We start from the raw sequence: 14,087 nt of genomic DNA, 5'->3' as shown, positions 1-14,087 counted from the left end.
AGGGCTGGGGCTGCGAGGAAGGGGGGTGTGGGGAGAGCTTTAGGGCTGTGGGGAGTATGGGGGGGCTGCAGTAGGTGTTGGAGACACACGGGGGGCTATGGAGGCTGTGGGGAGCATGTGGGGAGGGTCCTTGGGGGGCTGCGGCGAGGGGAGAGGCGAGGAGAGCAGGGAGACGGGACGGGGAGGCGGACTGCGCGCGCTGGGCCGGCGGGGTTGGTCCGTGCTGCGTGCGGGTGGGTGAGAAGTCTCTCTCTGGAAGCAGCGGAGAGGTGAGAGCAGGCTGGAGGGGGCAGGGGCTTTGCTTTGGGGGTGGCGCGGAGAAGGCGGAAATTTTAGCGTTTAGCATTTGGGAGGACGGGGTGATTTGGGGAGCAGATGGGCTCTCTCAAGGAAGAGGGTGCGGGTGCTCTCCGCAGAAGGGGGATTGTCTGTGCGCCCTGACGAACGTACGTGGTTTTGATCCGAAGAGGTGTTGCTAGAGGAGAGGGGATGGCTCTTCCCTGAGGAGTGAGTTGGGGATTTTTCCTGAGGAGAACAAGATGGGGGGTGACAGCTGCGCAAAGCTAGCGAAGGACCCAGGTCCTGTCTTTTGTGGGTTGGTGTCTACAAGATACGCCTCTGAGCTCCTGTGCAAGCAATTTTGTTACCTCCGGCTCTGTTTCTCGTATCCTGAGATATCATGTAGCTGGCACAGTACAAGGTGCCGGGAGTGCTGGGGCAGGCCCAGCAGCCTCCCGTGTAGGTGGACCACCACAAAGATAGCTGGTGTTGGTTGTGCTGCACTGCCACGGTCACCTTGTGGTGATGCCCTCTGATTGCATAAGGAACGCAGCAGTTCTGGAGCCCTTGATTCCCTGCATTGCACCCGAGTCTGGCGCGGTGGCTCTGTCCAGCGAGTTGTAGCAATGCTGTTCTGCAGCTGCAGGAGATCTGGGCCTGGCTGGAGTCTCCTCCTGCTCCGTAACCCCTCCTGCAACTGACTGGCGAGATGCGAGAGCTGAGACGGGACTGATGAGCCGTCTTTGGCACGGGTGGCCAGGGTGCAGGAGGGAAGCCAGGGCGCAGCCGTAGTTTTGGGGATGCGCTGTGCACAGAGCGCTGTTGGAAGGTACCTCAGAAGCTGCACGGTATCTGAGCCCCTTCCCTGATGACTGATGATATCCCTCTCATGTGACTCGGCCACGTAAGGGAATTGCATAGTAGGAGAGAAGAAATTTGAGGACCGTGCAGTTCACGTGTTTGATTTTGGACTATATAATAGCCTTTTAATTAAATGCTGCAAAAGCTTTTTCATCTCCTTCCTAGTTGTGCTGCTGGCAGTGTCGTGCTGCTCAGCAGCTTACAATTCAAGGGCTCCATCCTTATTTGGACTTCTCTTCTTGCTTCTCCTGGCATAAACCAGAATCACCAGTGAAGACAAAATATCCTGCCCAGCGATACAGACAAGGGGAATGAGGATATAACAAGTAAAGAAATAAGATTACATCATATTATGTACTGTAAAAGTGCCAGTACTCATGGTTCCCTTTCAAGGGGTGGTCATTAAAGGGGCTCCTGCATTGTATAATCCTGTCACATCTGCTGCATCTTTCCTAACTGCTGGTCTGGGATGACTTCAGTGCTTTATGCTGGTAAATTAAGTTCCATTAATGAAGATGTTGAACAGAACTGGCCTCAGTATTGGCACCCGGGGAACACCAGTAGTCACTGCTCTCCAGCTGGACTTTGTGCTGCTGTTCACAACCCTCTGAGCCAAGCAGTTCAGCCAGGGTCAGTGAGGTGGATTGAAACACCTAGCCTGCACTTCATCAGCGTGTCTGTGACGTTGTTTGGGGAGACAGTGTCAGAAGCCTTGCTGAAGTCAAGTAGGTGACATCCGCTGCTCTTCCTTCATCTGCCGTGCCTGTTGCCTCGCCGTAGGAAGGCTGGCAGGTTGGTTAAACATAGTCCCCTCTTTGTAAATCCATGCTGATTACCCCGATCACCTTCCTGTCCTTTATGTCTGGAAATGATATCCAGCATTAGTTGCTCCTTCACTTTCCCAGGGATTGAGATGAAGCTGACTGTCCCTTAAAGATAGGGGTGACATTTACGTATTATCTGCTATCTGTTATCAGCTCCATCCTTGCAGGATCTTGAATTCTGTCATGTCATGGTTGCTGCAGCAAAGGCTGCTCCCAGCTTTCACATCTTTGACCAGTCCTTCCTTGTTTGTAAGTATGAGGTCCAGCAGAGAGTCTCTGTATTGGCGCCCGTGTTAAGAAGTTCCCATCAGTGCTCTCCAGGAACCTTCTGGTTGCTTGTATCCTGCTGTTTTGTCCTTCCAGCAGATATTGAGGTGGTTAGAGTCCCCCATGAAGACCAGGGCCTGTGAATGTGAGGCTTCTTCCAACTGTCTGAAGAAGACCTTTTCTGCTTCTTGATGTTGGACTGCCCCCTGATCCTGACCCATCACTTCTTGGCTGATCCCTTATCCATCCCTGGGGAGAGCTCTGCACATCCCAGTTCTCTCTTTGCTGTCACAGTCTGACCTTCCTAAAGAGCCTGCGTGCATCCGTGGCAGTGCTCTGGTTGTGTAAACTATCCCCCCACGTTTCGGTGATTCCAATGGGATCGTAACCATGTAACTGCACACAGACTTCAGGCAAGGAAAGAGGTATGGTCAGTCCAAGTGAGGTACTTGACAATGTGTTCGTTTAAAAAACAAAACAAAAAAACACCCCAAGCCTCTCTAAGTAGAGACTGCTGCTCATCTCCATCCTTTCTCTCCACAACCATGAAGTGTTTTGCTTCTCCAGCCTTGAAGCAGGGGTCGTGTGGAGATACATTCTAAGGGGTAGTAGCAAGGTCCAGTTTTCCAGTGGTTCTCCTTGGTGTTGACCGGCATGCAAACAACACCATCCAGCTCATTTTTGCCCTTGACTGTAGCAAGACGTGGAGGCCCAGTTGTGTCAGTGCAGCGAGCTGACCAGAAGTGCCTGACCATGCAGTGTTTTATGGCTGAAGACAAAGCCAAAGACCATTTGTTGGTTGACCAGGGCTAGGAAGAATTGTATAAACCTAGTTTTAAAGAGTATCTGGGCACGTGTTTTTACAGAGAGGAGGATGTATCTTGAAGGTTGTATGAAAATACATAGTACTCTTCTTTACTCATGGCTAGCTTGGTAAGCAAAAAACACACCTGAGAGGAGATGATAGTACCAGTTTGTGCTGGGAAGCAAAGCCTAGATTTGCTCTGTATAAATGTAAATACTCAATGAAGGTGCCTAAGTTAAGAACTTAACTTGTTTAAGCTCTGTTGGCTTTTGAGAGGGACTGGCATTTTTGGAAGACGGCTTTTAGATGGACTGAAGTTTTCTCTAGAGGTGTTCATTTCCAGTCATTTCCATGATTGCAGTTGGAGCCAAGAGGGACTGTGCTTCTAACTCTAATTGGTTAAGAACTGCATGGAATGAGTCTGGACCTAACTATCTGAATACTACTAATGGTTTTGTACTTGGATAAAAGTTTCAAGTAAGGGCTGCAAAGCATTGCACAAATCGTAAGAGAACTCAGTATCCTGAACAGTCCCTCTGAGGTCGCTGTTCAGTGCGGAACCTGGAAAAGCGAAGCAGTTAATCTAAAATTGCACGCTGAGTTGAGGGTGCGGTGAGGCCCAAGCTTCTTATTCCCAGATCTCCAAGTTACCAGCCTGCGTCCCACTTCTGGCAGAGCTGTTTTTTTTTTCCCAGCACAGAAGCCCATTCATTCTACTTTTTTGTTTTTAAATTTATTTCCTCCATCTCCTCCTTCCTCCAGGCTTCTGGGCCGATCGGACGCCAGTTCACGAAGCAGCCAGGAGGGGAGAAATCCTACAGCTGCAGCAGCTGATAGAGAGCGGAGCCTGTGTCAACGCAGTCACCTACGACTCTATCACCCCGTTGCATGAGGCAAGCCTACGAGGGCAGACACAGTGTGTCAAACTCCTGCTGGCTGCGGGGGCCCAGGTTTGTATTCAGCTTTCATCCAAGAGGCCTGGACAGAACGGGAAGTTAAGCTCCTGTTCTGTAGCTTTGTTCTTAGTTATGCAGCTCTTACTGCTCATTGATTCTGCATTGAGATCAAGAAAGACCAAGAATACTCCATCCCTTGCAGGAAAGTCTTGAACTAATCTAGAAAAATGAGATTCTCCAAGTCGCACTTCATCCTGACGTCTGAAATTATTCCAGGGATCCAGGTTCACTCCATCTAACTCCAGGCTCTTCACTCGCACGTTAGGATAAAGGCTTAGTCACCCTGGGCTCCCTCGAGCAAGGCCAAGGGGGCTAGGAGAGGAGCAGGGGACATGTGGATTCCTATGGGGGGTCATATTTATATTCTTGTGTTTCTTTTATTACTTAATTTTGTTATGGAAACAAAAATCTGACAAACATAATCTTTTGGACGTAGGTGGAGACTTTACTATCTTCAAAGGCTTGTGACTTCTCACAGGTTAACAACAGCTGTCCTCATAGCAAAGCTGGTGAAATAAAGTGCACTTCATAGTCCTTTTCAGTGCAAAGTCAGCCAGCTTGATTGAATCTGCTGAAGCCTGATTTTGCGATAAAACATGAAGGGAGTACTTGTGTTAACCTGGCTCCACTGCAGACTTAGCAAGAGAACATCAGAAAAACACTGGGAAGGAAATAACGTCCTAAATGGTAGTGGCTGCTTGTGAAATTAATGTGCATCCATGCTTTGAGAGTGATGGGAGCAGTGCAAGGCAGGTTGCTGGCAGTATCCACTGACTGGCTCCTGAGCCCTCAACAATTCTACGGAGTTAAAAGAAGCAAAAATGTCACTGAGGCACACAGCAGTCTGTGAGTACATAACAATTTTCCTGTCTTGAAGGTGGATGCTAGGAACATTGACGGCAGCACTCCGCTGTGCGACGCCTGTGCCTCGGGTAGCATAGAGTGTGTGAAAGTGCTGCTGTCCCACGGCGCGAAGGTGAACCCTCCCCTTTACACAGCGTCCCCTCTCCACGAAGCCTGCATGAATGGTAAGCCTGTGGCGTCTGAGCTGTGTGTGTTTGCTTGGGGCTTGCAGAAAAAAGCAGTTGTCAAGAATGTTAAATTGACTGTGAGCTGTTGTTGCTCATGAGACCGCTACGTACGGAAAATGCGTCAGCTTGTCTCTGCTGTGCATTGCAGCGGCTGTTCTGTGAGCGCAGCTCCCTTTGGACCTGCAGTGGAAAGCGCTGTGGTATCTGGCAAATAAAGCAGTCCCTTGTGCTGGGTGCTTTTATCCCACGTGACAGGCGTGGGATAAGATCCTAGGCGCATATATGTCGGCTTCTTGATACTCTATTAGAAAACTTCGAGCCAAACTAGTAGCTTTGCTCCTGCAAGTAGAGGGCAGTTTGCATCCTTTCCTTCTGATCCAAGTCGAGGTGAGGTGAATTGCTCTGATTAAGACACAAGACTGTCCTCAGCAGATAGTCCTGTCCCAAACCCCTCCTGTTTTTTCAGAGCTGCTGTCGCTTCCCAGGTGGCAGCAGCAGCGGGTGGATGAAGCTGTGAGATGGGAAAGTAGGGACTGTTGGGCAGTGCTGCTGCCTGCTCTGCTCCTTGTTCCTCCCACAGCCTCTTTCAGCTGGAGACTTCTGTCCAGGATCTAGGCGAACAGGCCATCTGGAGTGGGAAGGTGGAGGGCAACCTCAGGAGCTGCTGAGACAGGGGTGTGCCCCAGGTCTGCACAGAGCACCTAGCAAAGGTGCCTTCTTGCGTTGCTCCGCTGAGGGCGTAATTCCACCTCTGACTTTCCACTCCCATGGATGCAATGGTGGGAAAGCGTGGGTGTGAGAAAGGCAGTGTCCCCGTTCGATGATCGTAGCCAAATCTCTTAATCGTTATGTGCCTCAGTTTCCTCTTTGTAAAACATAATATCTCCTTTCTCCTCCCTGTCGCTACCTTTGTTGTATACTGTCATGGACAGAGTTTCTCTTTGGCTGAAGGCTCTGAGAGACAACATTTATGACAAACAAATAGATACTTAAATAAATAGCCATCGTCTCCTGTTTTTGTTTGTTGAGTGTTTTTCCCAAGGTTCACTGGTGATGACTGCTTGCTTTCTGTTGAGTCATATTATTAGAACTGGGGGGGGAGGAAGGCTAGAGGGAGTCTTGGAGGTGATCTAACCCATCCAAGGCAGGATCAGTCACACAGCCAGCCCTGCTGAGCACAGGCTGTTTAGTGCAAAGCCCTGGACTCAGGTTTGTTTCAGCCGACTCCCTCCCAGGCCCGTTAGCTCTAGTTCAGTGTCGGGCAGGTGTTACGGTGTGACTGGTGCTCTGGTCCCGGCCTTCATCCTACAGCCCGGCGTGTTGGCTCAGGCAGAGCAGGCGAGCCTTGCTGGGCTCAGCCGATCCCGTCTGGACTTACGTGGGTGTCTCTGCCTGTCTTGTAATGTCTGTATTACGTGAAATATTTTCATTATCTGTGGGGTCTCTTCCCCCGTAAAGTGGGGGAGTGTTGTCAGAGCCCACCTTTAATGCCTTTCGGATTGCTGTGCCACGGATGAGGCATCCTGTGTTTTTCTTTGGAGGTCCTGTTAGTGCCTGAGGGAAATCAAACGCATGTGTTTGTATTTTGCAGCCATCACCCAGACGTTAAACAAGCAGCTCTTAGGCCACGCTGATGTCAGCACGCGAGGTGCTCTCATTCGAGCCGGGTTCTTTCTTCTGACTCGCATCTTCCTGTTCTAAAGGTAGCTCAGAGTGTGTGCAGCTCCTCATAGACGTCGGTGCAAACTTGGAGGCCCACGACTGCCATTTTGGGACGCCCCTGCATGTGGCCTGTGCCAGGGAGCATCTGGACTGCGTGAAGCTGCTACTCAAGGCAGGTATGGCAGCCACGGGGTTTGCCGCCACGTGGGCAGTACGTGGTGGAGTCCGTATGCAGCACTTGCCTCTCAGTGCTCCACGGTGACGTTCTTGTTGAAGAACCTACTCGTTTGCAGCGTGATGTGGGTGGCTGTGGTTTTGGTTTTGGTTTTACCTGAGCAAAGCCTAATGCTTAAGCGTTTTTCATGGTATGCACGTCAGTATCCAGTTCATGATGTCTCCAGCAATATTTCCGTTCCCCTCCTTTAATAAAAACCAGAACTCTTCACCTCCTGGGAGCAGTGTTTCAACTTCTTCCTGAAATTGGTATCTCCTGGTGTGCTTAGGTTCAGTATTGGTAGTGTAATCATATGGCTTTGGATAGCAGGGAGATGTCAGGGTTTGATGTTGTACAGAATATTAGACATGAAGTCAATTCATGCCTCTGGGAGATCTGGTTGGTGTTATGCCAAGATGAGTTTGGTGGGTATTCAAGACTATAAATGTTCTGTGCTCCAGGTTTCACATCCTATTTCACTGCTGCTAATTTTGGAGGAATTTGGAATTGGATTTCCTGTCTTTGCTTATCCTTACTAGGAAGTGATCTTGCCTAGGGTGGGATTTGTCTTGTTGAACATTGCCTAAAAGTCTCACAGCTCAGCTACCTTGTTCCCTGTGTCCTCCTTCCAGCTCCCTGTATTGTTACCTGTCTTCAGACAAGATTAATTAATCCCCTAGAAATGGCCGTTCCTCTTTCTTACTTAAAAGGAGAATCCAGTGTGACTAGCTCAGATATACATATCTGAAGTCAGTTGTGTGAATTCAGCGAGGTTCAGCCCACCTCTGTTGAACAAATCAGCTTGGGAGAAGGAACACAAACCGTTGTGGCGTATTAGAAGGGCCTTCTGCTGTCAGCATATAAAAGCCAGTTTTTCCTTAGAAAAAATATCTGTGACTGAGAGTTGATCTCTGAGTAGTGTGTGATAGGAAGCTGCTGCATCTCACAGATCTGGAGTGTTTTTTGTTGAATAAAAACAGTTAACAAAGATGTCCCTGTTTACCTTGAGTATGAGCGCTCTGAGATGCTGGGAATGGCTCTCTGTTGGCTTCAGGCAGTGTGGGCTCAGGAAGCAGTTCTGAATGTCACACTCAGCAGCTTATTTACCTAGTAATGTGGACTAAAATCTTTCTCTGCAAGGAAAACAGAAAGCCAGGGAAGAAAACGCATGCATTGCCAGCACTGAGAACTTGTTCAGTGGTTTGCTTTCCTGTTTAGGCTTGTTTGTTTGGATTTCATTCTAGCCACAGCCAAATCATCTGTTATATTTGGGTCAAGTGAGGCTTTCAAGACCAGATTTGTTTTTCTTTTTGGTCCCAGGGGCAAATGTGAATGCTGCTAAACTTCACGAGACAGCCCTGCATCATGCAGCTAAAGTGAAAAACGTAGATCTGGTGGAGATGCTGATTGAATTTGGAGGAAACATTTACGCAAGGGACAACCGAGGGAAGAAGCCATCGGATTACACCTGGAGCAGCAGTCCCACAGCAAAGTGCTTTGAGTACTATGAAAGTGAGTAAGATATGATCCCCTGCCCCAGGAATTCAGTGACTGCCACCTCTGTTGCTCCACATCAGTGATTCCCAGTCAACTTTGATTTGTAGATCCCTGAGCATCTTCCTTTGAAGGTGTTGAGTTCTTGGAAACTCCAGCTGGCAGTAGGCGAGCTTCGCTTACCTGCGATTTAATGACAGTGGTAAAATAGTTCAAGTCTTGCCCTCGCTTCATTCAGGCCTCTGTCATGTTAGCGTGAGCATTTATGCTTTGGTGCATTAAGTGAGGTCAGGGAACTGATCCAGTTGAAAACTCACTTTACTTGTAGCAGGGTTAGGGAGCGTGTTGAACTTCGGCTTTGCTGGTTATCTGATTTTGGAGGAGAAGTTTGACTGAGGTTTGAGGATGGCTTTACGTCGATATCAGTCTTGGTTATCTTTAGAGGAGCTCGGGGAAGTAATTCACAGACCTTTCCAAGTTTTGCACACCACTGCTCAAAACCACTGCACTAGATGATCCTAAAAATCTTTTCTGGCTTTACAATTCCTTTTGTGGCTAGCACTGTACAGCCCCTGCTCCCTCTCACTGGTGTTTTCTGGGTAGCAGTCTCTCCTCTAAGTTATTTGTTTCTCTTCTTTTAGATAACAGTTAAGCATGTTGTTCTGGCTGCAGCTGAACTGAGTTAAGCTGAACTGAGTTAATCCTACATGCCCATAAATACTGTATTTTGCCAGAGTTTATTGCCCCCTTAGCTCTGCTGGCAGAACTGCATCTGTAGTTGCTTTTTTACACAGATTATTATAACAGAATTGTCATGTCTTTAATAGAAGCTCTGTGGCAGATTGTTTTGCTTGGTTTTTAACTTGTATCATTAAGTTCAGGATAGATTCAGGACAGGAGCAGATCCTGGAGGCTGGTTGGGGTGGGGACAGTAGCTTCTTATGCTTGATGGCTTCCAGAGCGATGTGGTTCATCTTAGGTCTATGTGTGCCTGTGTACCAACGCCTTGGATCAAGGCTGCGGGCTGCAGACTGGGGCCTGTCTGGAAAGGGCCTAGAGAATCGTAGTGAGCTCTCGGCTGCTTGGTGACAAGGGTTAACACAATCCTTAGATGAAAAAATAGGGCAGTAGAGGAGAGGGATTGGAAGTAGGTTTTATTCCTGTATTTGGCAGTGCTGAGACTTCGTGCCGCATTACTAAAGGGAATTTGGAGGCCTTGGCTATCCCCAGCGGATCGGAGCAGATGATCTAATGAGCCCCTCTGGGTGCAGCCCGCACAGCTGGTCTTTGGGGGATGCAGGCAAGGAAGGGAGTTGGGATGCGCTCGGTGTTCATCACGGGATTGGCAGCGGGATGAGCCCAGAGCGAGCGTGCTGGTGGCCTTGCAGTGCCTGCCCTGGGCCCGGGGTGCTGTGGGGATCAGAGCCCTTCTAAGCAGAGACAGGTTCATGGTTACAAAGGGAGCGATGCCAAGTGTCACCCTCTCGGGAGGTCAGCGCTCTGCACGGAGATCAGCCATCTGCTGAGCTGCAACGGTGACTCTGAATCCTCTTTTCTTGTTTTAGAAACGCCTCTGAGTTTGTCGCAGCTCTGCAGAGTTACTGTGAGGAAAGCAGCTGGGCAGCGAGCGCTGGAGAAGATTGCCAAGCTCAATATCCCGCAGCGACTGATCCAGTACCTGTCATACAACTGACAGGGGTCAAGGTGACCAGGAAGGATGGTACCTCTAGATCCCACAGTATGAAGTCTCTGTCTCTTTTTCATCTACCTCCCCACAAGAAACAAACTTTAATTTAAGCAAACTGGTGTAAATAGCATTTATGAGGCAGCACTTCACACCCCTTCCTCTTCTCAATCAGTAATTGTTTTAGCAATGACAGGCTAAGTATAGCACTGACTTGAAGTTATAGTCTCTCCCACAGTGGTCTGCTAGACTGTTACCCCACTAGAGGCTGTGGTGCTCACTCTTTGAGTGGGATTAATCTTGCCTAATTTTAGATGTCTCTAGCCTAAAGACATCTCCCTAGGATCTAGCCAGGTTCCCTTTCCAGTCAGTGGAGAGAAATAAACACTTCTAGAGCCTGATTCGTTTATCTTGTTTCAGAGGTCTGTGTTAGGATGACGCGGTGTCTGTGTTAGGGGTGGTGCACGCCCTGGGCGCGCCTCTCTCCTCTCCGCTGACTGCCAAGGGATCTGGAGACAGTACGCTCAGATGCGGACGTCTGCGTTTCTGAAGTGGAAATGTTGGCTCCCACCTCTGTGCTGATAACTCAAGCGGTAACTGCCTAATGTCGAGGCAGTTCGCCGGAGGCAGGATAAGTCCGCAGCAGGCTCAGGACTAATCCAGAAGCATTGGAACCAGTCGGTGACTTTCTGTTGACTTCGATGGGCTCTGGCCCAACACCAGCAGTGTGGACAAATTGCTGGTAGACCTGAGTAGGTTTTGCCCATGCTCCTTGCTTGCTGAAGGTGAGCTAGCTCTGATTTTAGTGCCTCCTCAGAATAGCCCTAGGTCTAACTTACAAGCCTAGGCTGGAGACTGGTCTGTCTGCACGTCCAAGGAGGCTTTTCTCCAGATGGCTGGTGCCAAAGACTATTTCTCCACTTGCTTCAAGCCACTGTGGCTGCTGCGTTGGTTTGTTGTGCAGTAAGTGGCAGGTTTTTTTCTGCCCTGTACTGCCAGAACTGCAGCACCCAGTCTGTAAAGCCACACCACTGTGGCAAGGTCATGTCCCTTGTGTAGTACCGCAACACGTTCCTTTGGGATATGACCACATGTGGAAGATAATAGCAGGGCTGGGTTGTGCTTTGGGTTTTGAGATTTTTCCCTCTGAGATTGTCTCTTGATTCTGGAGCCTCTCCAGTATTTGGTAATGGGAGCCAGCCCCCAGCTGTGTGCCACTGGGTGTCGCGTTTGAATCCTTTGGCTTTGGCACAAGCTATCGCAGCTTTGTGCTTTCCTGGTTCCAGAGCTGGTGGTGACGCTTACGTGAGCAGAGCCGAAATTCTGGCCTGCCTTCCGCGTGAGGCGTCGCGTGTTCTCTGAAGACAGTAACGACCTGCCAGACGCTCGGTGTTAAAGGGATGGCACCGCCTGCGGCGAGCCTGGGCGCTGCCTGGAAGGACAGCAGACGTGGCCAAATCCTGCGAGGTGTCTTAACGGGGCATCAAGCTGACTCAGGGCTCTCCCCGGCCTCCACGCCGCGAGCTGACACCTGAGCGCGAGCGGTGGCTTGTCCCCTGGGTGCTGCCTGTGAGCTCTCGTGCTCCCCCAGCTGGCATGACGGAGCTCGGCCTTGGGAGAGGTGGAGAAAAAAGGGCAAGAGCAGAGTTGGGGAGGTGAGGTGGAACTGGATGCACTTTAACTGTGACACTGAATTACTTTGTTTATTACTTTTTGGTTAGGTTTGTTTCCGCCCCCGTACCCGATTTTTGTCATTTTTGCTTTTTGATGTCGTACAGAACTGGGACAGGTTTTTGAGACTGTGCTTTTGGGGGGGGGGTTGTCTGTTTATAATTCCATCTGAATTTTTGTATTTAAAATGCCAGAAATGTGAAATTGTTAAGAAGCTCAGGGAAGCCCTAGAGATGTTTATTGTGTGATTCAGTCCTGTAACTGATAGGAAAATAATTTTTGTATTGAATCTTTCAACAAAAGCTTCCTCTGTCCAAAGTGTTTGTTCTTACAGTCAAGTAAATATTAGGAAAGTGTACACCTATCAGCAGCCTGAGCTGAAAATTCAAATCTCTTGCTAGCTTGCTTTTTTTAATGCCATTTCATTGTTGCACCCGCTTAAGCAGTGCCCAAGTTTCCGATGTAAAAACAAACCAAAAAACTCCTTAACAACCAGGAATAAAATGACCAATTCCTTTTTATGTCATCTTTATTGTTTGCTCTCCTATAAGTCACCTGTATGGTAGGGCCTAAGATCTGATTATTTTTCTTCCTAAGTGCACACGTTTGGTAAGGACTTGCTGAAAGTCCTCAGCAGCTGTGCTTTGGTGGGAATAGCCATGCACGTTCAGTAGCTGTTTTCTTGGAAAACAAGAGATTTACTTGTTACTGTTTTGTCTGGATGGAAAAGTGTTCCAGAAAGGTACTTTGAGAACCAGCCAGCTAGAAAACAACACCCAAATCATTCGCCTGTATGTTCTGGTACTGAGGCAGGTGGCTGTTGATCACCTACTGTGTATTTAATTGTATATTCCTGGATTTCTAAATTGCATGTGAAAAATAACTCCCTCTGAGATTCTCAAAATGTTTCTTATCCTGTCTCCAACCCATCTAGTCCTCAGTTCTTTTAATCCTGTTGGGATTCCTCAGCTGGTTGTGAAGCATCTTCTGAGCTCTTGCATTTTGCAGCTCAGAATAAAGGTAAAGTGGATGTTAAGATAAATCAATACTGAGTTTGGGTTTCCCTTAATACCTCGGACTGCAATTTTTGTGGCAGTTTGCAGTTGCTGCGCAAGCAGCTGAGTCATCGTTGCAGCAGGTAAGGTCTGGAGAACTGGGGGTGGGAATCGCTACAGCCATCCCGATTAAACTGAGAATGAGAAGTTGTGGAGGTAGCGTTGTCCTGAAAGGGGAGCTGCCTTCTTTGGCACCTGGGCTGTGCCGAGGGTCAGATTTGGGTGATCTCAGCAGCCCATCCTGGCCTGTAAATTGCCGAGGGTGCCTCCGCCTGAGCAAGCGATGGAGACGCTTACTCATGCAAGCTGCGGAAGGTGGGTGGAGCGTCATCCCCACCGCAGGGTGAGGTTGCCTGTACGCCTGGCTCAGACAGGTGACTTCACTGGCTGCTAGCTGTGAACACCTCAGCGCTGCCTGGCCCAGGCCTGGTGAGCCACGTGCCTGGCAGGAGGCTCCCCAAGACCCGTGTCCGGACGCTTGCTGAGCGCTCGCTCGCCGGAGCCGCCTTGCTGGCTGCGTGCAGCAGCAGCCCAGGGAGCGGCCGCGTGCGTGAAGCTCTGCTTGCGCTAGTCCACCCCGAGGCGCTTCGCTGTGCCGCGCTGCTCGGCGCGAGAGGCGGGAATGGGAGGCTCGGGACAGTCCGCCAGGCCTGCGGAAGGAGCAGAAGGCCGGTTCTGGACGTGCCGGGCTGTGCTGGTCTTCCATGCGCCTTCGCCTGCCAGGTCGTAAACTGCCAGTGTGCCAGACGCTGGCGAAACGGTGCTGTAGCCGTGCTGGGAAGTGTGGTGCAGAGGCCACCAGTGGGCACCGTGTGGAGCTCCCTGGGCACCGTGTCCAAGCTGGTAAGTCCCACAGGCTGTTAACTGGCTCTCATCAGGCCTGTGGATCTGCTGTGCCGCTTCCCCCGGTGGTTCTGCGTTGGAGTTTGGTGCAGGAAGCGCTACGCAAGCCGGGCCGGGTGCAGCGCAGTGGCCGGTGGTGGCCGGTCCCTCTGGTAGGGGCTGCTTTGAGTAGACGCTCTGTTGCTGGCAAACAGCATAGAGTAGTTTCTTCCTCGTCTGGGGAACGTGTTCCCGGGAGCTGCCCGAGCAGAGAAGTCTGCTGCACGCGCGCGGCAGCCACGGACCTCGCGGCCCTGAGGGCGCGCGTCCGCGTGAGTCTTTGTACCTCGCTGACTCACTTTGGGACGGCTTCGACACGAGCGCTTTTCCCCGAGCGTGGCGGGGAAGTGTTCGGGGTGACTCAGGCGGAGCAGGGTGCGAGTCACGGCCGGTCGCTGCACC

At 50.2% G+C, this 14,087-nt stretch overlaps 1 protein-coding gene across 1 annotated transcript in view; it reads left to right on the top strand.

Annotated features, from left to right (window-relative positions):
• Window positions 1-12,268, top strand: part of ASB13 (ankyrin repeat and SOCS box containing 13) — a 15,741-nt gene extending 3,473 nt beyond the window's left edge. The window contains exons 3-8 of the mRNA XM_085325839.1: window positions 1,417-1,466; window positions 3,799-3,986; window positions 4,870-5,020; window positions 6,727-6,861; window positions 8,220-8,411; window positions 9,959-12,268. Of these exons, the coding sequence (XP_085181965.1) occupies window positions 1,417-1,466; window positions 3,799-3,986; window positions 4,870-5,020; window positions 6,727-6,861; window positions 8,220-8,411; window positions 9,959-10,086 (844 nt within the window). The 3' untranslated portion in view covers window positions 10,087-12,268. The remainder of the gene's footprint in view (window positions 1-1,416; window positions 1,467-3,798; window positions 3,987-4,869; window positions 5,021-6,726; window positions 6,862-8,219; window positions 8,412-9,958) is intronic.
• The last annotated feature ends 1,819 nt before the right edge of the window (window positions 12,269-14,087 follow it).

Source organism: Rhea americana, unplaced genomic scaffold (genome assembly GCF_003343005.1).
Source record: "Rhea americana isolate MKP2758 unplaced genomic scaffold, rheAme1 scaffold_1, whole genome shotgun sequence".
NCBI classification, from domain to species: Eukaryota; Metazoa; Chordata; class Aves; order Rheiformes; family Rheidae; genus Rhea; species Rhea americana.
The sequence above is the reverse complement of the archived record's forward strand: the minus strand, read 5'-3'. Positions and strand labels throughout refer to the sequence as shown.